At 42.9% G+C, this 23,318-nt stretch overlaps 1 protein-coding gene across 7 annotated transcripts in view; it reads left to right on the top strand.

The window, feature by feature from the left end:
- The window catches only part of ece2b (endothelin converting enzyme 2b), a 73,013-nt gene that overhangs the window by 33,060 nt on the left and 16,635 nt on the right, over positions 1–23,318 (top strand). For all 7 annotated transcript variants that reach the window (XM_029714391.1, XM_029714386.1, XM_029714387.1 and 4 more), the window contains 7 exons: positions 754–898; positions 1,192–1,407; positions 10,902–11,026; positions 12,938–13,084; positions 13,412–13,477; positions 14,580–14,768; positions 22,149–22,291. In XM_029714391.1, coding sequence (XP_029570251.1) covers positions 754–898; positions 1,192–1,407; positions 10,902–11,026; positions 12,938–13,084; positions 13,412–13,477; positions 14,580–14,768; positions 22,149–22,291 — 1,031 coding nt within the window. The remainder of the gene's footprint in view (positions 1–753; positions 899–1,191; positions 1,408–10,901; positions 11,027–12,937; positions 13,085–13,411; positions 13,478–14,579; positions 14,769–22,148; positions 22,292–23,318) is intronic.

Here is a 23,318-nt window from a genome sequence, read left to right as displayed (position 1 = left end):
TTTGAGCACGGGGCTACATGCCAATAATGGGGTATTGTGTGTAGATTGATGAGGGTGAAAAAAATGATTTTATCAATTTTAGAATAAGACTTGAACGTAACAAAATGTGGAAGAAGTCAAGGTGTCACGTCCTGAGCAGTGTAAGAGGTCATTTTTTATAGTAGATGGGTCAGGGCGTGACAGGGGGGTGTGTGTTTGACAGTCTATGTTGTTATTTCTATGTTGTGGGTTCTAGGTTTTCTGTTTCTATGTCAGGTGTTGTTTGGGGTTGATCTCCAATTGGAGGCAGCTGTTTCTTGTTGCCTCTGATTGGAGATCGTATTTAGGTAGGGGGTTTTCTTATTGTATGCTGTGGGTTGTTAATTGTGAGTAGTGTGTTTTCCTGCTCTGCGTCACGGCTTTAGTGTTGTGTATTTTCAAGTTTATTGTATATGGCATTCGGTTTCACGATTCAATAAAAGATGTGGACCTACGATCACGTTGCGTATTGGTCCGATCCTTCAGAAAGCCCTGACACAAGGGGCCTGAATACTTTTCGAATGCACTGGATATATTTATTTAGACAGTGTGCAAATCAGATGGGGATACAGGGACGTGGGGAAAAAACTGTGGGAAGGGATTGAACCTCGGTCTCCGATGGGATATGTGCTGGGAGTGTTAGAACTTCACCACAGCTCTGCATGAATGGAGGCCCTCTTGACTATGTCTGTGATACATGTGATGGCTCATGCTCTGGCTCATGTGTTTCTGCAGGTTGGCTTTCGGAAGGGCGGCATCCAGTTCCTCGGTCCCCTGGGCAGGAGGACCCAAATGGAGGTAGTGCTGGCTGGTGTGCTGCTCTGCTCTCTCCTCGCCCTGTTCGGATGTGCTGTCACACTGGGCATGCGCTACAACACAGGCGAGGCCTTTGGTTACACGCACGGACACAAGCACGCAAGCACACACACAAGCACACACATGTTATGTCTTATAATAAGGCTTATAAAATGTTATGTCTCTCTGTGTATCAACATTTCAGCTGGCTGGTGTTTAGCAGTATCATTATGAGTGATTATTAAGACATTATGGAGTCATACATGCTTGTGACAAAAGTCTTGTGAACTTGCATTATAACCACATCATAAAGCATTAAACTGTACCAGCAGGCTTTATAAAGCATTATAGAATTCTGTTTTTCTACCTTGAAACCAGACCCAGCGCGGAGCCTGTGTCTGACTGAGGCCTGTATTACGGTGGCCAGTAAGATTGTAGAGGCCCTGGACCGCAGCGCTGACCCCTGCCATGACTTCTACCAGTACGCCTGCGGGGGCTGGGTACGCAAGAACCCTCTCCCTGACGGACGCTCTCGCTGGAGCACCTTTAACAGCATCTGGGACCAGAACCAGGCTCTCCTCAAACACCTGCTGGGTGAGTTGTTTGTACACAATACACAGACACACACACAGTACATACTGCACTATTTGTTGACAGTGTTGGCAATTTTTTATTTGATTTGTTATTTTTATTTAACTAGGCAAGTCAGTTAAAAACAATTCTTATTTACAATGACGGAATACACCGGCCAAACCCGGATGACGCTGGGCCAATCGTACGCCGCCCTATGGGACTCCCAATCACGGCCGGTTGTGATACAGCCTGGAATCGAACCAGGGTGTCTGTAGTGACACCTCAAGCACTGAGATGCAGTGCCTTAGACCGCTGTACCACTCAGGAGCCCAAATGTGTTGACAGTTTTGAAAGGTGGAAGTGTTGACAGGCCTGGTTCTAGTTTATTTGCTGGTCTGTTCAGGTCAACATATAGAGCCTGGTTCCAGATCTGTTGAGGCTGTATGGCCAAACACTAGAAAGCACAAACAGGTCTGGGACCAGGCCCTGCCAGATTTAATAATGGCCCACCCAATCAAGCTGGCTTAATATATATATATATATTTTTTTTCTTTTTTTTTTTACTTGATTCATTGGTTGTATTGTCTCCTGACTCATCAGAACAGTTGAAAATGCAGTAGGAGGTTCCTGCGCAATTATATGGTAAATCAGAAGCCTACAGTCGAAATCTGCAATTTCGGCAGCGAGTTGCGACTGTCAGTGAGAAGCATCTAAAATAACCCTAGGCCTATTGCAACATTTAAAAGTTCAATCGCGGCATAAACAGAAGTCACATATATTCCGAATTATTCTTTCTAATTATTTTTAAAAGAATTGTAGTGTACACTAAAAATAATCCAGTTTTCACAGTATCATACTGGCAGCCTAAAGTTTATTCCCATTAGTAGGCTACACCAGGACTAATCTCTTTGCACTAGTGGAGTGTCGACCAAATCCCTGGTGAGTGTATAAGGACCCAAATGCAGACACAGGAAGCAATGGTTGAGCGCCAATATTTATTAATCCAAGGGGTAGGCAAAAGATAGGTCGGGGACAGGCGAGAGTTCTTAAACCGGGTCCAAAACAGTACCAGATGAAGGGCAGTCTAGGCAGGGGTTCAGTAACCAGATCAGAGTCCAAACAGTACAAGGGGATAGGCAGGCTTGAAGACAGAACAAGCAGAGTGGTCGGGCAGGCGGGTACGGAGTCAGGACAGGCAAGGGTCGAAACCAGGAGGAATAGAACTAAGAGACTGGGAAAAATAGGAGCAAGGAAAACTGCTGGTTGACTTAGCAAACAAGACGAACTGGCACAGAGAGACAGGAAACACAGGGATATATACACCGGGGATAATAAGTGACACCTGGAGGGGGTGGAGACAATCACAATGACAGGTGAAACAGATCAGGGTGTGACAGTGCGCATATTCACTGTCTTCATCATTGGATATGTCAGTCACTGGAACGTTTAGAACAATAATTTCCTGAAATTGTATAATATGTGTCTCCCTTTTTTTGTAGGCCTAGATTAGATGGTTGCATTCAAGACAAGGTCGTTTTTATAAATCTCAGTTTGTCAGTATCAGCAGAGTAGACCTACCCAATCATTTTTGTAAAATGCCTATTATTAAAGATTCTGAAAGTGTCTCCAGACATGTAGTGTCGTAGAATTGCATTAAATGTGTTTATAAAAGCCACATTTTTTCCCGAATCCCCCCCTAAAATAGTTTTCCTCTAGCTGGGGCTAAGCTGCTTCCCCAAACATGGAACTCACGCACCGCCTATGACGTTGTGTAGCCTATTTCATTGTTTGTTTACTGTCGGACTCGGACAGAGAGCCTGTTTTTTTTCAGTGGTGTTAACAATAATTATGGTGTAGTTGCGCTGCCTACTTGGCAATAGGCCTAATAATGGGCTTGTTTCCCAAGGGAAATTTGTGGTCACATTTATCCTGTGTTATGTGTTAAATTATGCAATGTGATTGCACAAATTTGGACGTAAATATGTCAGGGTATTTTTGCTGGAAAATGTTGGCCCAGTCACTTTTACTCATGCCCAGCCACACAGCAATTTCTGCCTACACCACTGGACCAGGCTAGTCAGCATCTACAGTGCTGTGTGGTTTTTGAGGCCAGCTGAATCAGCTTGTCTTGCTAAGTGGGCAGACCAGGTATGTGTCCCAAATGGCACCCACCTTTATAGTGCACTACTCTTTACCAGGGCCCTTGTGCACTATGAAAGGAATAGAGTGCCATTTGGGACAGAACCCAGACCTGGGGCTGAGGGCCACTCACAGTGCAGTTCTGGTAAATACCTTGCTGCTTCCGGTGCATGCAGAACTTTATGCTCCATTGAATGTTGAATTAAAACTATTCAGTACTGGGATGCCAGTCTCACTCCACTATACCAGAGGTTACTGTGGTAACTGTCTGTTCCCCTTCAGCCCTACTAACGGGAGAGCCACTAAAGCTTAAAGAGCAAGTGTTTAAGTGTGTGTGTATGTGTGTATGTTTATGTGCATGCGTGCATGCTTGTATGTGTACGTGTGTGTACCAGAGGTTACTGTGACCCTGTTTGTTCCCCTTTAGCTGCCCTACTAGCAGGAAAGCCACTGAAGCTTAATGAGGGAGTGTGTGTGTGTGTGTATGCTTGTGTGTGCGTGCATGTGTGTATACTTGTTTGTGCTTGTGTGTATATCCGTACAGTTAACAATGTTATGCTTGTCCGAATGTGATTATGTTAGCGATTCAGAAGAGATATGGCTTTCTCCCAGTAGTCTGTTTTGATGCAGCTTGTCAACGGTGTCTTTTTGTTCGACCATACACAGAAAAAACAAACAGGACTAAATTAACTGTGCGCTGGTGTAGAATTACTCCTCGTCAACAACAGTCAGGAAGCAGTGCCAGTCTTAGGTCTTGTCCCAAATGGCTCCCTATTTAGTGCACTACTTTTGAATGGGGTGCCATTTGGGATGAAGCCTGAGTTGTCCTCTCACTAAAGTGTGTGTTGTCCTCTCAGTAAAGTGCGTGCTTGCGCATATGTGCATGCGTCCGGACGTGCTTGGGTGAGTGCATGCGCATGCTTGCATACCTGTGTGTATGTTCTGCTGCTAACTTACTGGCAGAATATTCCAGCTCCGAGTCATTTAATTTAATTAAGTCTGCAACCATCAGTGTGAGATGGACCAGAGCATCCTTTGAGGTCACACCATAAAAAAAAATGGTTTTGTATTATTGACAAAAGGGCATGAGTTATAGGTTCTGTATGATAATTAGTTTATCTGTTCTGCAGCATTGGCCGGTCATATAACATCCAAGATGGCGTAGCAGTCAGACGTCTTTTGTCTTCATCTTGTCCCATGTATATATCTTTATGTATATATATTTTCTTGGCATATATTTTTCATATTTTTCTTAACCCCAACTTCAACATACTCTCCTGTAACCCGCCTCACCCAATGTGGTATGGATCTGCTATTTTCTTTACCTCAGAACCGGAAACCCCAACAGAAGCTAGCCAGCTAACTAACTACTAGCTAGTAGTAAGCTAGCCACTGCTAGCGGTCATAAGCTAACCTCTAGCCAGGACAACTCCTGCCAGTCTGCACAGCGAGTTTCAACCCAGAGCTTACCGGACTCCTTTTTCTCCATCACCGGATTCCTACCGCAAGCTCTGAACCTCTTCACCTGGATCACCGCGGCTAGCTAGCTAGCTGCTATCCGATTTGCTTCTCCTGCTAACGTCCCTGTCCCGAATCAAGCACAAATTAGCCTGGAGCTAGCCTATGCTACGCCCATCTCCTGGCTAGCTGAAGAGGACCATCAGCCACTCCTTGAGCTACAATAACTATTATGCCAATTGGCCTGGACCCCTTTTATTGCCGATACGGAGCCCCGCCGATCCAACTGTCTGGACTACCGACGTAATCCGCCCGAGGGGTTTTTTCAACTGGCTCCTTCGTCGCGACGTCCCCTGAATGCCCATCTGCTAGCCACGGACCACTAGCCATCTAGAGCATACCGGACTGTTAGTTGTAGTGGTCCATCAGTCAATTTCTTGGGCTACTATTCCTATTTTGCCAATTGGCCTGGACCCTTTAACTGCACGGACACCTGCTGATCCAGCACGACTGGTCTGCCAACGTAACCGCATAAGGGGGCTACAACAATAGACTTCTTCCGTCGCGACGTCCCTCTAAGGCCCTTCTGCTAGCCCCGGCACGCTGGCTGTCTGAATCGCCGTGTCTCCAGCCCGTCCAGCTACTCATTGGACCTTATGATCGCTCGACTATGCATGCCTCTCCCTAATGTCAATATGCCTTGTCCATTGCTGTTACGGTTAGTGATTATTGTATTATTTCACTGGAGAGCCTCCAGCCCTGCTCAATATGCCTCAGCTAAGCCTCTTGTCCCACCCCCCACACATGCAGTGACCTCACCTGGTTTAATTGATGTCTCTAGAGACAATACCTCTCTCATCGTCACTCAATGCCTAGGTTTACCTCAACTGTATTCACATCCTACCATACCTTTGTCTGTACATTATGCATTGAATATATTCTGCGCCCAGAAACCTGCTCCTTTTACTCTCTATCCCAAACGTACTAGACGACCAGTTTTATAGCCCTTAGCCATTCCCTTATCCTACTCCACCTCTGCTCCTCTGGTGATGTAGAGGTTAATCCAGGACCTGCAGTGCCTAGCTCCACTCCCATTCCCCAGGCACTCTCATTTGTTTACTTCTTTAACCGTAAAAGCCTTGGTTTCATGCATGTTAACATTAGAAGCCTCCTCCCTAAGTTTGTGCATTTCACTGCTTTAGCACACTCTGCCAACCTGGATGTCCTAGCTGTGTCTGAATCCTGGCTTAGGAAGGCCACCAAAAACCCAGAAATGTCCATCCCTAACTATAACATTTTCCAACAAGATAGAACTGCCAAAGGGGGCGGAGTTAGCCTGCAGAGTTCTGTCTTACTATCCAGGTCTGTGCCCAAACAATTTGAGCTTCTACTTTTAAAAATCCACCTTTCCAGAAACAAGTCTCTCACCGTTGCCGCTTGCTATAGACCACCCTCTGCCCCCAGCTGTTCCCTGGACACCACATGTGAATTGATTGCCATCCCATCTATCTTCTGAGCTCGTGCTGCTAGGTGACCTAAACTGGGTCATGCTTAACATCCCGGCCATCCTACAATCTAAGATTGATGCCCTCAATCTCACACAAATTATCAATGAACCTACCAGGTACAACCCCAAATCCGAAAACACAGGCACCCTCATAGATCCTAACCAACCTGCCCTCCAAATACACCTCTGCTGTCTTCAACCAGGATCTCAGCGATCACTGCCTCATTGCTTGCGTCTGTAATGGGTCTGCGGTCAAACGACCACCCCTCATCACTGGCAAACGCTCCCTAAAATACTTCAGCGAGCAGGCCTTTCTAATCGACCGGGCCTGGGTATCCTGGAAGGATATTGACCTAATTTCGTCAGTAGAAGATGCCTGGTTATTCTTTAAAAGTGCTTTCCTCACCATCTTAAATAAGCATGCTCCATTCAGAACCAGGAACAGATAGCCTTTAGAACCATTAGAACCAGGAACAGATATAGCCTGTGCTTCACTCCAGACCTGACTGCCCTTGACTAGCACCAAAACATCCTGTGGCATACGGCATTAGCATCAAATAGCCCCCGCGATATGCAACCTTTCAGGGAAGTTAGGAACCAATATACACAGGCAGTTAGGAAAGCAAAGGCTAGCTTTTTCAAACAGAAATTTGCATCCCGCAAACTCCAAAAAGTTATGGGACACTGTAAAGTCCATGGAGAATAAGAGCACCTCCTCCCAGCTGCCCACTGCACTGAGGCTAGGAAACACTGTCACCACCGATAAATGCACAATAATTGAGAGTTTCAAAAAGCATTTTTCTACGGCTGGCCATGCTTTCCACCTGGCCACCCCTACCCTGGTCAACACCCCTGCGCTCCCCACAGCAACTTGCCCAAGCCTCCCCATTTCTCCTTCACCCAAATTCAGATAGTTGACGTTCTGAAAGAGCTGCAAAATCTGGACCCCTACAAATCAGCAGGGCTAGACAATCTGGACTCTCTCTTTCTAAAATTATCAGCCGAAATTGTTGCAACCCCTATTACTGGCCTGTTCAACCTCTCTTTCGTATCTTCTGAGATCCCCAAAGATTGGAAAGCTGCCACGGCCATCCCCCTCTTCAAAAGGGGAGACTCTAGACCCAAACTGCTACAGACCTATATCTATCCTACCCTGCCTTTCTAAGGTCTTCGAAAGCCAAGTTAACAAACAGATCACCGACCATTTTGAATCCCACCGTATCTTCTCCGCTATGCAATCTGGTGTCTGAGCTGGTCATGTGTGCACCTCAGCCACGCTCAAGGTCCTGAACGATATTAAAACGGCCATCGATAAGAGACAATACTGTGCAGCTGTATTCGTCGACCTGGCCAAGGCTTTCGACTCTGTCAATCACCACATTCTTAATGACAGACTCAACAGCCTTGGTTTCTCAAATGACTGCCTCGCCTGGTTCACCAACTACATCTCAGACAGTTCAGTGTGTCAAATCGGAGGGCCTGTTGTCCGGACCCTTGGCAGTCTCTATGCGGTGCCACAGGGTTCAGTTCTCGGGCTGACTCTCTTCTCTGTATACATCAATGATGTTGGTCTTGCTGCTGGTGATTCTCTGATCCACCTCTATGCAGACGACACCATTCTGTATACATCTGGCCCTTCTTTGGACACTGTGTTAACAAACCTCCAAACGAGCTTCAACGCCATACAGCACTCCTTCCATGGCCTCCAACTGCTCTTAAATGTAAGTAAAACTAAATGCATGCTCTTCAACCGATCGCTGCCCGCCCGTCCAGCATCACTACTCTGGACGGTTCTGACTTATGTGGACAACTACAAATATGTGGACAACTACAAATACCTAGGTGTCTGGTTAGACTGTAAACTCTCCTTCCAGACTCACATTAAGCATCTCCAATCCAAAATTAAATCTAGAATCGGATTCCAATTTCACAACAAAGCATCCTTCACTCACACTGCCAAACATACCCTCGTAAAACTGACTATTCTGCCGATCCTTGACTTCGCGATGTAATTTACAAAATAGCCTCAAACACTCTACTCAACAAATTGGATGCAGTCTATCACAGTGCCATCCGTTTTGTCACCAAAGCCCCATATACTACCCACCACTGCGACCTGTAAGCTGTCGTTGGCTTGCCCTCGCTTCACATTCATCGCCAAACTCACTGGCTCCAGGTCATCTATAAGTCTTTGCTAGGTAAAGCCCCGCCTTATCTCAGCTCACTGGTCACCATAGCAGCACCCACCCGTAGCAAGCGCTCCAGCAGGTATATTTCACTGGTCACCCCCAAAGCCAATTCCTCCTTTGGCTGCCTTTCTTTACAGTTCTCTGTTGCCAATGACTGGAACGAATTGCAAAAATCATTGAAGCTGGAGACCCATATCTCCCTCACTAATTTTAAGCACCAGTTGTCAGAGCAGCTCACAGATCACTGCACCTGTACATAGCCCATCCAACTACATCATCCCCATACTGCTATTTAATTTTTTGTTTTTTTGCACCCCAGTATCTCTACTTGCACATTCATCTTTTGCACATCTATCACTCCAGTGTTTAATTGCTAAATTGTAATTATTTTGCCACTGTGGCCTATTTATTGCATACCTACCTTATCTTACCTCATTTGCACACACTGTATATATACTTTTTCTCTATTGTGTTATTGACTGTGTTTGTTTATTCCATGTGTAACTCTGTTGTTTGTGTTGCACTGCTTTGCTTTATCTTGGCCAGGTCGCAGTTGTAAATGAGAACTTGTTCTCAACTAGCCTACCTGGTTAAATAAAGGTGAAATAAAATAAATAAAAATATTTCAGCAGTGTGTGCGTAGCCATGACAGTGGTGCTTCAGAGCGAATGACGATATGTGCTGTGTCGATGGAGACGAGCATGTGACTAAAAAAACTATCATACCACATCCTGTCTTTGATCTCCTCCTCTCATTCTCTTAACACCTTTCCTCGTCTTTTTTACTCACTTGTTTCACATCTACATTTCCCCTGTTGGTAGCACTCTAAAGCTTTCTGCTTCAAACCCCTAACTTCCTGTCTCCCTCCCCCATCTTTCTCGTTCTCTCTACCTCTACCTCTGTCTCATTCCCTCTCTCTTTCTGACTCTCTCCCATCTTGCTCTTTCTCTCTCTCCCTCTATCTCTTTGTCTGTCTCTTCATTTCCTTCTCTATGGATCTTCAGTGTTTGTTTTCCATTGATACAGATGAAGGCTGCACACTAAAAGCAAATGGTTCTATATAGTGCCAAATAAGGGTCTTTGGCTTGTAACCATAGCAAATCCCTTTTTGGTGCTATATGGAACCTTTTTTTTGAAGGTTCTATAAATAACCATGCTCATAAGGTTCTAAATGGTTTAATAGTCATATTATATTCAAATTTCATAAGTTTCATTATTATGTTTATTAACCAGTTGAATCAGGTGTGCTAGCTCTGGAACGGCTGGGGGTCCCTGAGGAGAGAATTGAGAGCTACTGACTTAGTCAACCTTTCGAAATTAACACAAGGCCATACGTGAGTCGTTCACAAGACACCATCACTGGCCATAGTCATATACTGTATGTGTGTGTGTGTGTCCCAACCGGCCCACAGCGGTCATGGTCCAATCCCCCAGCTCCCTAACTGTCAGAACAGTCAGCCATGGTTCAGCAGCGGTTTAACTGACCATGACGTCCTGTTATTTGCTTCAAACCTGTCCTCATCTCCTGTCATGGTAAATCACTTGCACTGTAAAAAAAAAAGTAAAGTTGATTTAGTTCATTATTATTTAGTAACTGGTTCCACAGCCTTTTTCAGTTTACTTTTTACTTTTACCTGAATTTCTACACTTTGCACTTCAAAGTAAGTCTCAGGTCTGTTAAAGTACACTCAAGAAAAACGATTTTATTTATCATAGTGATAAAGGAGTAACATTAAAACGGAACCCTAAAATAAGTAAATCAAATGAATTATGAGAGACATGCTTCCTGGCACAGACGTGGTTGAATGAGCAGGAAGATTAGATCAAATCCCAGATAAGGACATGTTGAATAATAATTACTCAATAAATGACAAGGCACAATGTCAGCATGTGTCAAATATCCATGTTGAAAACATTTTATTGTAAATGCACTGTGGTTGTCCCTATCAAATTTTTCTCAACCTACATTTTCTCAAGTTGGAGCTAAGTTTGGGCCAACTAAACATTTTAAGTTCAGTTAACATTTTGACTGAGGTTGAATAAACTTAACAAGTCTGTGGAACCAGTTACTAAATAAGAGTTGAATCAAGTAGATATTTATTTTTTACAGTGTATAATAGAAGGAAATGACAAGTCTTGTCTCACACAATCACATTAGCCTCTGTTCTCCTCATCCATAATTTCCTCTTCTTCCCTCCCCCTCTTTTCCCCTCCTTCTTTAGAGAATGGCACGTTCAACTCCAGCAGCGACGCCGAGAAGAAGACCCAGTTCTACTACTTGTCCTGCCTCAACGAGCAGCACATCGAGGAGCTGGGAGCCATGCCTCTCATTGACCTCATTGCAAAGGTCAGCTTGATTTGCTCTCTGGGGCCTGCTGGGTAGGCAGAGTTCACCCTTCACACACATAAAATTGTTACAATTTGCTCTCTGGGTCTGGCAGAGTTCTAGGCGGAGTTCTACCTTCAGAGACAGGAAATGGTTAAAAATGGGAACACTGTCTTCCCGGCGCTAAATGCTACTGAATCAAGTGCACCTACCGCCAACAGCACGAAACAAATAAAAAAAACAGGAATACAAGGCTTTATTGTTGGGTTTTTTTACGTAAATGTTTGGTGATCGACTAGGAATGCATTAGAGATTGACCGGTTGGTGACCACTGCTCTAGGCCTTGCCTACACCAATCCAGTGCTTTTACATTTGTGGGGTTTAGTTTAAGTTTATTCATTCGACCATTTAAAAAAAAACAAGCAAACATACAACTTAAAAGCCATACATGCACTATGGAGTAGTGAACAAGAGCACACTTCAGGAGGAAGGAGATATTATTGGGACACAACCAACCACGCACTCCATGTAGCCTTGAAGGTAGTAATGAGCGATGAACCAACATTTTAGTTCTGTTTTTTTCTAAACCCAATGCACCATTTCTCCAGAGAGAAATTAAGTAAATCTAGTCTAACTATTTGGGACGCTGGGCTGAAGGGAATTGTAGTTTTCAATAAGCAAATAAACGTGGTAATTAACTACTATGCCGCCAGTTTTTTAGGCTCAGAGATGGATACACTTTTACGCCAGCTACATTCTACGTTAGGTTAGATACACATAGACCGCATGAGAGAGGAATGTACACAACACAACAATTAGAGAGAGGGATAGATTATGCCTTATTTACTTTGAAGAACTAGTAAAATGATTGTCAGACAGTTCTGCAGCTTGCTTAGGCAGACTAACCTAGCTAAATAGGATGACTAAAGACATTACAGTATGGGGAGCACAGAGAACATTGTTTGGCTGCTACTGCCTGAGCAGAGATGAGATGATGACTAAGTTAAATAATAAAGTAATCAAATAAAACTAAGTAATATACAAAACTGAAGTAATTTTCGATTTTTTTTTTTTATTGATGTCTACCCATTGTGTAGGTACCTGACAGACAATGGAATATTTAATATTTTGCCAATTGAATGTTCACTATTTTTGGCTTTGGAATTGTCATTAAAAATCCAAAACGTGGTAAATGTTTAAAGAAGAAAGAAATGGCTATAAATTCACTGTCTCCTTTGTAATCTGCCTTTTGATGAGAACTGAAGTGATGGACTGACTGGCTACTGAGAAGCAGCTTGAAGTACCGGCCTGTCTGTCTCCTGTCTTATTTCTACCAGGTAGAAGGGAGATGGAAATTGAAGAACACAAGTTGTAGAAATAGGACTGGGTGTGATTAATGTGTGTGTGATTGATGTGTGTGCTGTCAGCAGCAATCCATCACATCCATGTCTGTTTGTCAGTTATGATTTGAAGAAATAGCTGGGCTGGACTCTTTCACTTTTCCAGTCTTGTGCTACTGTGTCATGTCCTTGTTCCAAACTCTGCTTAGGATGGGTCTTGAAAAATTCACACCCCATCCTGTTACTCACATTCTGTGACAAGACGCCATTTATCTGACTATACGATTTTAATATGTGTGTTTTGTCTTTAAATTGACAAAAGTGGTGCCGTTAATCGGAAGAAAATGCTATACAATACTGTAGAGAAATCAAAATGCTCCGGGGTGCCGTTTTTTTCCCCTAGGTACAGATCTAGGATCAACTTCCCTTCCCCAATCCTGACCTTAAGCATTAGTGGGGGAAAATGCAAAACTGACCCAGAAACAGCATCTAGGGACAACTTCATCTTATACCAATAAAAATAATAAGAGGTTTATCTCTCTCTCTGAGCTTGTTGTCCCTTTGTTGTGTGTGTGTGTGTGTGTGTTTGCAGACAGGGGGCTGGAACATAACGGGGCCCTGGGAGAAGGACAATTTTATGGAGGTGCTGAAGACGGTGTCAGGCCCCTACCGTGCCCAGCCCTTCTTCACCATTGGCGTCAGCGTGGACCCCAAGAACTCCAACAGTAACGTCATCCAGGTCAGCTGCTCTGGCTCTGGGTCTTTTGAAATGAAAATACTTGTACTAGCACACACACATAAACACATAGGCATGCATAGACACAGACAGACCCACACACACACACATTTTATGTTTTTTACAAGGTGGAATGGTTCCTCTGTTGCTCTTTCCTGAGTCATAAACTAAACTGTCGGGATTCATTTGTTTTAGAAGGGACATATGCATATCTAATACATTTAAAAAAAAATATATTGTGGAATATGATAGTGAATGGACTCTGCACACTGCAATTTATTCTCCCTTATGATTAGTGTGTTTGCTCACCTGTTGATACATTTCCGCCAGGTGGACCAATCGGGGCTGTTCCTCCCCTCGCGGGACTATTACCTCAACAAGACAGCCAATGAAAAGGTGAGTAAAGTTTGGTGGCTGGAGGGGGTGAGCTGGGTGCGGGCCAGCCAGCTGGGTGAGGGTCTTTTCCTACCTCTGGCTGTCAACAGGAGGTACCGGAATAAATTAAAATATATTACTGTCACAGGAGGCTGCTGAGGGGAGGATGGCTCATAATGGCTGGAATAGCCATTATTGGCATCAAACGCATGGAAACCATGTGTTTGTGTTGGTTAACATTCCGTTGATTCCATTCCAGCCATTACTATGAGCCTGTCCCCCCAATTAAGGTCCCACCAGCCGCCTGTGATTATTGTAAAATACAACACCTTTATTATCCCAAGCGTTGGGAATTTAGTTTGGCATTTCAAGCTTCACATCATTAACACAAAATATCATGTCGTACTGTCTGCAGAAGACAGTGGCGGGGGTAGCTCGCATCATTCATTATCTAAATGGTGACGTGTATATTGTTGTTCCATTCTACTTTCCCCTCCACATAGTCTGTCACAAATCGCTCTGAAACATACCAGGTATATTTTACCGTAACTGGCTGAGAGAATAGTAGTGGTCACTTTACAACGAACTAGAAAGACTGAAACCTTCCACAGAAATATAGCCAGCAGCAGGTGTTTCATTTTGATAGCTCTCATTCTCTTGTGACTGTACCACACCAGAGTAGAGCCAACTTTGACTAGCCAATGGTATTTCACTAGGAAAAACTCTGGGCCCTAGTTATAGTCACTGTAGCCAGAGTTTTTTCTGATCAGGTCAGGTGGTCAAGAAACTCCTGGCCCTACTCTAGTCTGCAGCATTACCCAGGGGTGGCCAACCCTCTTGGAGACTAGATGTGCAGTCTTTTGTTCCAGACCTACTATGACACTTGTGATTCAGCTAATCAAGGTCCTAAGGCAGCAGCTGATTAGAATCAGGTGTGTTAACCCTAATTGGAGCAGGGCTAGAACAAAATCCAGGTGAAGGGTTTGCAATGGAAAACAAAAAAGGGCATTTATCATTGAACAAGTTCAGATGGTACCTACCTGTTTTACTCTGTTTCGTACCATTGTCTTACATTTGGTGGTGACTGAACACGACCCTGAGCTTATCCTGTATCCATTCCCAGGTGTTGAAGGCGTATCTGGACTACATGGTGGAGCTGAGCCTGCTGTTGGGGGGGGATAAGAACTCCACACAAGGACAGATGCAGCAGATCCTGGACTTTGAAACGGCGCTCGCCAACATCACAGTACCGCAGGACGAACGTCGAGATGAGGAGAAGATCTACCACAAGATCACCATCGCCGAGCTACAGGTGTGTGTGTGTGTGTGCGTCTGTCGAGTGGGGGTTACAAAGAGAGAGCATGTGGGCTTCCATGTGCAAGCAGTTGCTTGGACGTGAGTATGTATGAGAGAGAAAGGGCAAGAGGTACATATGTGAGGCTTTTTTTTGTGAGGCTTTAAAGCCTCTCGGAGTTGACTCTTATTCAATTAGTCTGTTCCCACTTTTTCTCCTGCCTCCATTAGTGTCAAAACATGCATGGCTTTTTCTCGCAGTCTCTCCCACACCAACTCACCACTACGATCTGAAACCCTGAGCCTCTTCACACCTTTGTCTGTGTTTTATCCCTCCTCTGAGGACTATTCTACTGTGCATCTCCTGCAGTCCTCTTTTTTTGTTTGTGAATGTTCCCCTGGTTGCCAAGGTGACTGTTGCTAAGCCCTTCTATCTCCACGGCAGCAGCAGAACTTGTGAGAGATCGTGAAGGGAATGCAAGTGGTTGGAGGACATCGAGGAGCCTTTTGTCCACAAACAGAGCTGGTTTTCTGTTTCATAGTAATTGAATGTCAGCATTTGTAGGACGGGTTGAATCTGTGAAATAGGTGGTAATGGGTAGATTGTGTATACCACCGACTAACTGAATGTAATTGCTCTAGAAAATCAGTTTGTTAACCTTAAGCCTGGAAAAACAGTCGCGTTGATGAGGCATGACTTTGAATGGCAATGCCATAGATTATTTGTTCTGTTTCTAATGGTTCTAAACACTAGATTATTACACTAAAACTCTAGGGTCATGTTCATTAGGCACCAAACAGAATCAAATGGTTTGAAACAGGGAAGGACTAGCTGTCGGTCTGTTGCAAAATGTTTTTTGTGCTAAACATGACACTGTTCCCAATGACCCCTTAAATGGGGAGTAAGCGATCGATTAGCAAAGCTTTTAATCATGACATGACAGGCCCCTAACATTTTCTACTACAACTCTGGAATACATAGGCATACCGTAATGGAATGGGAGCTACTATGATCCTATCCTTACTAGTGTTGCACCGACACGTCAGTACTTGAAAAACGGTTCAGGACTAGAGTTTTCAAATGTGTCTTATGTTTGAAAATCAACTAAATGTATAGAACTTATGAGGAAAAACTTGGGCAAATGCATTCATCATAAGACATGCATCAGTGAATTGTATTCCCTGCAACTTTCTGAAGAGGCAACCGTACTTGAATCCCCGTCTGTGTGTGTGCGGTGCACATGTCTAGCACTTTGTGTAGCCGTTAGCGATGATAATGAGAACCATCTTCAGGCTTTCCCAAAAACCTTGTCAATTACAAAGTAGTCTAAGCCTTCCTGGCAGAATCATGATTATTTGTATCAATCCAGTGGCCATGTGATGTGGGAACTCCATCACATGTGCGCTAAACATTTTACATTTGAGTAGACACTCTTATCCAGAGCTATCTTACAGTACTGAGTGCATACTTTTTTCATACTGTTCCTCCATGGGAATCAAATCCACAACCCTGGCATTGTAAGTGTCATGCGCTACAAACTGAGCTACATGGGACTATAAACACAGACAACCAAACAATGGAGTTAAGTGAACGCACACTTGAATTAAACGGTAACTACATTCAAATTACATTTCTTCAATTTTTCCCAGACTTCAAAAGTGGACCCTAATGCAGCCAATTTTATCTCAATGTCAAATAATTTCTGGGTAACAGTTAAAGTGGAACTGACAGCGTTTTAACTACTTTGTCTGTTTGTTTCATATCTGCAATCATATCAGTCAAAAATATCATTCTCAGTTTATGCTTAAAAACCAACTTTTATAAGAGGTTTTAAAAATAGTTTCGATTTGACTCAAAATTCCATGAAGTACAGTAAGACATTGTTGGCAGAATAGATGGATGCAGTTCAATGCATGATTAGTATAATTCACCAATACATTTCTTGGTACTCCAAAAAATATTGCTAGTGTACAGCTGGCCTGGTACATCATTTGCTGCCGCCACCCATTCGGAATGCACCGTTTCAATGACTCAATATTTTGAACAAAACGGATGACTAAGGCTGCGAATGTCAATACAATTAAACTAGCAAGGGCAATGATCACAAGTCAGTCATAGTGACTAATAGGATAGCGCAAGTGTCAAACACAAGGCCCGCGGGCCGAATAGGACACACAAGCGAGTATAAATGAGGCAACTGATGAGTCATCTACTATATGTATATGTAGTCATCTACTATACTATACTTACAGCCTGATGATCTCGCATAGGTGAATTCAACTTCAATTGCCCTGCTTTCAAGTGTCCCATATACAACACGCAGCAGTGCTACTAAAATGTTGCAGTCTGGCTTTGGTTTTTAAAGCTTGACAATGAATAACCAAAAAACTAAACCAATGCAAAGGAGAAACATGTAGGCCTATTACAGCAGCATTTGAGCAGTAGCCTAGGCTGGCTACTCAACCACAATAGCTACATTTTGAGTTTACCATACAGCAATGCTGCATTCAACCGCACCGGTGATCCAGTGTAATTTAAAAAAACATTTTTAAGTTGAAATGTTACAACAACCTATAGCTGTTTTTGATATTAAATATTTTTTGATTAGGGTCGCAGCATACTGCAAGCATAGCAGCAAAGGCTGGACAAATATTGTTTATTTTGTTTTAATATGTTAAAATGCTATATACAGCATCCTATGTACATAAGTGGACATTATAAAGGGACATTTCTTCTAATAAAACAATGGCTAGTTTGGGTCGCCCCAACAGCAAATTTGCTGTTTTTTTTCAATATGGCCCGTCTGCTGATGAGTTTGACACTCCTGGGCTAGCATATCTATTTATTTAGATAGCTGCTGGGAGAATGTCATTGGAGGAGTGGGTGAGTGAATGACTTTTTCCCTTCATATTGTTTTTCGGTGGCTACAGATAGAGGCAGGTGTCATTTGCTAAGCTAGCAAGAAATGTGAATCACTTTGCTTGCTAGCTAGCTATGCTGAACTTGAACGACTGTTGTCCACAGTTAGCATATCTCTTAGTTGTCAGTCAAATGCATTTGGCATTGAGCAGGAGGGCAAGTTCCCATTCAGTTGTCAAAACATGGGTTGGGACAAGCATGAGCAGGCTACTGTTCCCCATTTGTTTCAGTGCAATTTTGACAGCCAACTAGTTTAAAAAGTTTAAGAGGGTTTATCTAATGTTCCCTTTTTAGATGTTCTCTCTCTGACTAACATTAGTTGTTGATCTTGTTGATGTGCATAGCCTACCTTTTCATAGTTGTTTGATCAGTAGGACTGTGAAGTTCCCAAATGTAAGAGAACTCCAGTGGTATTTACATATTTGCAGAAATCCATTGTGTATTTTGTGGCTTTTGGCGAATGCGTTCTAATGATCTAAAGTTGCGCTGTTGCTTCTGCCTGTAAACACAGTCCAGTTCAAAGTGAATGATGGCAGGCCCGTGTAACAAATGGCTTATTTGCGTATGGCCTATTGTAGCTCTGATTGGCTACGCCACTCCGGTCAGATGTTTTATCTACTGCAGTGTCTATTAATCGTCTAAACGAACGGCCGCTTTTCCACTCTATATTGCTATAAAATTTTCACAAATGCCTTACAAACATTCTTTGAATTTGTGAAAATGGCCATATCTAAGTGGTTGCATGTCAGAAAATGTAAAGCAAAAAAGTGTCATTCTTCCTGGGGGTGTATATGAACAGATTTAAATAGGATTTTGCTAAAATGTTGCTAAAACAATGTCAGTTCCACTTTAAGTACCTTATTGTCATTGTTTTCAATTAAATGTTCAAAAAGAAACAAGTTCTTAGCAATAGCAATTTTTCAAGCAAGAATTTAGCTAGGTCTGTCTGAGTGGGGAGGGGTAAACTGAACTAGCTGGTATTAGCAGAGGTTTGGAACTCTTTAGTATTGGTCTATGTCACCAGGCATCCCATAACTCCATATTTTCAAACAGCTCTTACACTAAAAGGGCATTATCATCATTTTCAGAGTATTATTCCAACCTCATAGTGTGTAAATGTATATAAAACAGGGAAATCACGTTTTTGACTGCACTAGGCCTTTAAGAAGAGTGAAAACAGAATATATCTATTTTTTTTTTTAAATCAGTTGTTCTCTCCACTTTCTTTTTTTGCTGTGGCACAAGTATTAGGGCGATCATGAAAATTTGTCAGCTGGTAAATAACATGCAAATAACTGCCGGTCTCATGGTTATTGACCGTAATTAACAAACACATTTAGTATCTCCGGGCTTCTACTCGTACCCTACAAGCCACTGATGCAGACCTTTTGGAACATCTACATTTTAAAAGTCTAATAAATCCATTTAATATAGTCTACACCATCACAATAAATCCATGATTTATTTTTGGCAGGTCTAAAGAAATATTATGATATGAAGAAAATGTAGCCTATTTCAGAAGAACAGAATAGTATATTCTGAGTCATCATTATGTTCAGACCCTGATTATCAACGTTTCAGGTAAGACTCAAATGCAAACTGTGTTTATTACAGCAACAGAGGCAGGCAAATGACAGGTCAAGGCAGGCAGGGGTCGATAATCCAGAGTAGTGGGGCAAACGTACAGGATGGCAGGCAGAAAAGGTAAAAACCAGGAACAATCAAGAGACAGGAACAGAGGGAAAAACGCCGGTAGGCTTGACGAAACAAAACAAACTGGCAACGGACAACACGGGTATAAATACACAGGGGATAATAGGGAGGATGGGTGACACCTGGAGGGGGTGGAGACAATCACAAAGACAGGTGAAACAGATCAGGGTGTGACACTGATCTGGCTATGTCATATGCCTGTGGGCTCCACTAGTTCATTTAGCAGACAAGATTTGCTTTTAATTCGCGTGGCATTATTTATAGTGCGAAGAGTACAATTGAACATGGCTGAATAAAATGGAAATTATATTTTCCCCAAACGATTTCCGAGGTAGTGCGCACATGCGGCTATTCAGTGTTGAGCGGTTAACAAAGTGATAACAGGTCCTCCTATATGGTCAATTTAGAGTTATTTATGCAACTTCAGTTGTGATACAAACCTTAGGCTATTTTTTAAATATCTAATACATTCTAAGCCTGCATGATGTAACTCTAATGATGATTTGAAAAAAGTTGCATGAAAGGCATGTGCTCTGCTCTGTTTCTTGCACAGGTTGCACACAATTCATCAGTCTCTCATTCACAATTTGACAAGTGCTTGATAATGTTCTCACCCATCTAACTATTCTCAATTTAATCTGGTCTTTACATAGAGCCTACTAATATACACTACATGACCAAAAGTATGTGGATACCTGTGTCAAACATCTCATTCCAAAATCATGTGCATTAATATGGACTTGGTCCTCCCTTTACTGCTATAAAAGCCTCCACTCTTCTGGGAAGGCTTTAAACTAGATGTTGGAACATTGCTGTGGGGACTTTCTTCCATTCAGCCACAAAAGCATTCGTGAGTTGGGCACTGATGTTGGGTGATTAGGCCTAGCTCGCAGTCGGCATTCCAATTCATCCCAAAGGTGTTTGATGGGGTTGAGATCAGGGTCCTGTGCAGGCCAGTCAAGTTCTTCCACACCGATCTTGACAAACCATTTATGTATGGACCTCTCTTTGTGTGTGGTGGCATTATCATGCTGAATCAGGAAAGGGCCTTCCACAAAGTTGGAAGCACAGAATCATCTAGAATGTCATTGTATGCTGTAGCGTTAAGAGTTCCAGTGAAGGGAAATAAGGGGCCTAGCCCGAACCATGAAAAACAGCCCCAGACCATTATTCCTCCTCTACCAAACTTTACAGTTGGCACTATGCATTGAGCAAGTAGCATTCTCCTGGCATCCGCCAAACCCAGATTCGTCCGTCGGACTGCCAGATGGTGACGCGTGACTTATCACTCCATACAACACGTTTTCATTGTTCCAGAGTCCAATGGTGGCGAGCTTTATACCACTCCACCTGACGCTTGGCATTGCACATGGTGAACTTAGGCTAGGCGTGCTTTTAAATTAGGAAAGTTGAGAAATAAATATAGCAGGCCTAGCATATACAGTGAGGGGAAAAACGTATTTGATCCCCTGCTGATTTTCTACGTTTGCCCACTGAAAAATAAATGATCAGTCTATAATTTAATGGTAGGTTTATTTGAACAGTGAGAGACAGAATAACAACAAAAAAAACAGAAAAACGCATGTCAAAAATGTTATAAATTGATTTGCTATGAGAAGCTGGCTCTCGCTTCGCAACAGGTGATCCTATTCTATTCAAACTCTGCCAGGGCTCTCATGGTGTTTGGTTTAATTTTTTATTTTATTTGCATTGATGTCATAGTGATTTAAAGGGACAATAGAGCGCTGAGTACCAGGCCACAAGCAACTGGCCGTTAGCAAGTTTGGTATGCCACTAATGAACATCAGCAGCATCAGCGCAGTTTTGGAGATGCTTAGTTACAGTCATGTGGAATTTGACTGCGGTCATGACTCATGACTGCCGGTGTGGCGTTAATATATCGGTCTCAAAGTCAAAATTCTGGTATCGTGACAACCCTAATCTTCAAACATGTTACAATGCATTGTAAGGATTGTCAGAAAAAAACAGGTAGTCCTACTGTATATACTGTACTAACTGTCGCAGTCGCTTTGGTTTGCATTAAAGATCAAACAATTAAACAGCCCAGAAAATGTTTTTATCCCATCTCTCTACCTCCCTGCTCTGTGCTTGGGCTCTGGATTATTAAGGCAGTGGGATGAGTGTCTGGGGCTGAGGGCTGATGGTTTTACTGTAATACCCCTACAGACCCTCCAGGATAGGGGTGGCTTTAATTGAGTCAGACCTGGAGAGCAAATATATGAGGGCTCCTCTTACTGTTTTGTCTCTGTCTGTCTAAATTTGATGGATAATTTGGTCCAGTTTGAAGGGATAGTTTACAAATCAAAGGTTGCGTTAAGATTCTCTACCCTTCTCCAGAAGTGTGCACTTGTTTTCCACCATATTCCTTACACCAGTCCATTCCTATAAAATCCATGACTGAGAGTGTATGAGTGCAAATTTCGGGAGAAGGGAATAGAATCGTAATGTAGCCTAAATCACACAAAAAATCTCTGTTTGTCAGACTGTATTTCACGTTAGAAACAGTCTGTTCTTGCGTGGGTGGTACAGTGGTTAGTCCACCTACATGCTTAAAAAAAGTTGCTCTGTTGTGTGGATTCACCAATGTCTCATGAATCGGATAGATGGATACAATTTTGTATGTGAAAAGATGAAGTTAGGTGGGACATGGACTCTTTTCAACATGAGGCAACTTGAGTTCTGAAAATGTTTTTGTGTTGAACTGTCTTTTTCACAAGGGTGACCTCTAACCTCTCTCGCCCTCAGCTGCTGGCTCCAGCGGTGGACTGGCTGGACTACCTGTCCTCGGCCCTGTCCCCTCTGGACCTGAACGATACAGAGCCAGTGGTGCTATATGCCAAGGAGTACTTGCAACAGGTGTCCGACCTGATCAACAAGACCGAGCGCAGGTAAGGACCTGGATGGAACTCAACCTGGTCGTCCTTATCCCCCGACAGCCAAAGATCAGGTCACATGGTCAGGAAATACTCCAGCCCCACCTGTAATACATTATGTCATAGCTGAATGGGCTGCCATGCACCGTGTTAAGGGTCAGCGTTTTTTCCTGACCGCATAATCTGACGAGAGAGAGAACTCCTGCCCTACCAGCTTTTTTGTCATGAGTCTTGTCCTGGAGGCAGAACTGAGCGATTTCCACTACACAAGGTTAGGTTTAAAATCAGATTTTAGTGACCAAGATTTATGACTTGATTTTCTGATTGTCAACTGGTTTTCTGATTGACAAGACATCATATAACCAGATTACAACTAAGTGATTTCTTTTACAACCAGGAAAATGGGTATTTATCATGACAAGATCAAGACGATATGGGAAATGTAATTTTTATTGCTATCTGGTCAAATATTCCCATCACAACCAGATAAAGACATATTTTTTCAGTTGCTAAAAGTTAACTACTGTAATAATGCATTATAATACACAATGATAAAATAATAATGCAGTATTACCATAGTTAGACACTTATAATGTAACAGTGCTTCATAACTGCTGGTCACTTTTTCCTCAAGGATCATACAGCATTATAATGACCATCAGTGTGATGCATTTCTAACGTTTTTGTTTCTCTCAACCAGTGGCATATGGGTTTTTTAGGTGAGCGCTGATGCCGCCTTGTGATAAGCAGTGCCCACTTTGTCAAAGGCTGGGGAGCAAAATATTTTGATTGTCCATTCCCAGCGGGCCTCTCCAGGGTGGTGTTGGAGAGACTCATCGATGCGGTGCTCCACCAACGTTCCTTCAAAAAAAATGATCTAACATTAATCATGTCGCAAATATATGATATGGTAGAAAAAGTATGTGGCCTTTTCTGTAGCCTACAGGCTGGAGATAAAGTGTATGACAATGTAATGAGACGGACACTTTTTACATCACGGCGGTTTCTCCGATCAAATAACCTAACCTAAATGATGCTCAAT

Source organism: Salmo trutta, chromosome 26 (genome assembly GCF_901001165.1).
Source record: "Salmo trutta chromosome 26, fSalTru1.1, whole genome shotgun sequence".
NCBI classification, from domain to species: Eukaryota; Metazoa; Chordata; class Actinopteri; order Salmoniformes; family Salmonidae; genus Salmo; species Salmo trutta.
Note: the sequence above shows the minus strand (reverse complement) of the source record. Positions and strands in the feature narration are given on the sequence as shown.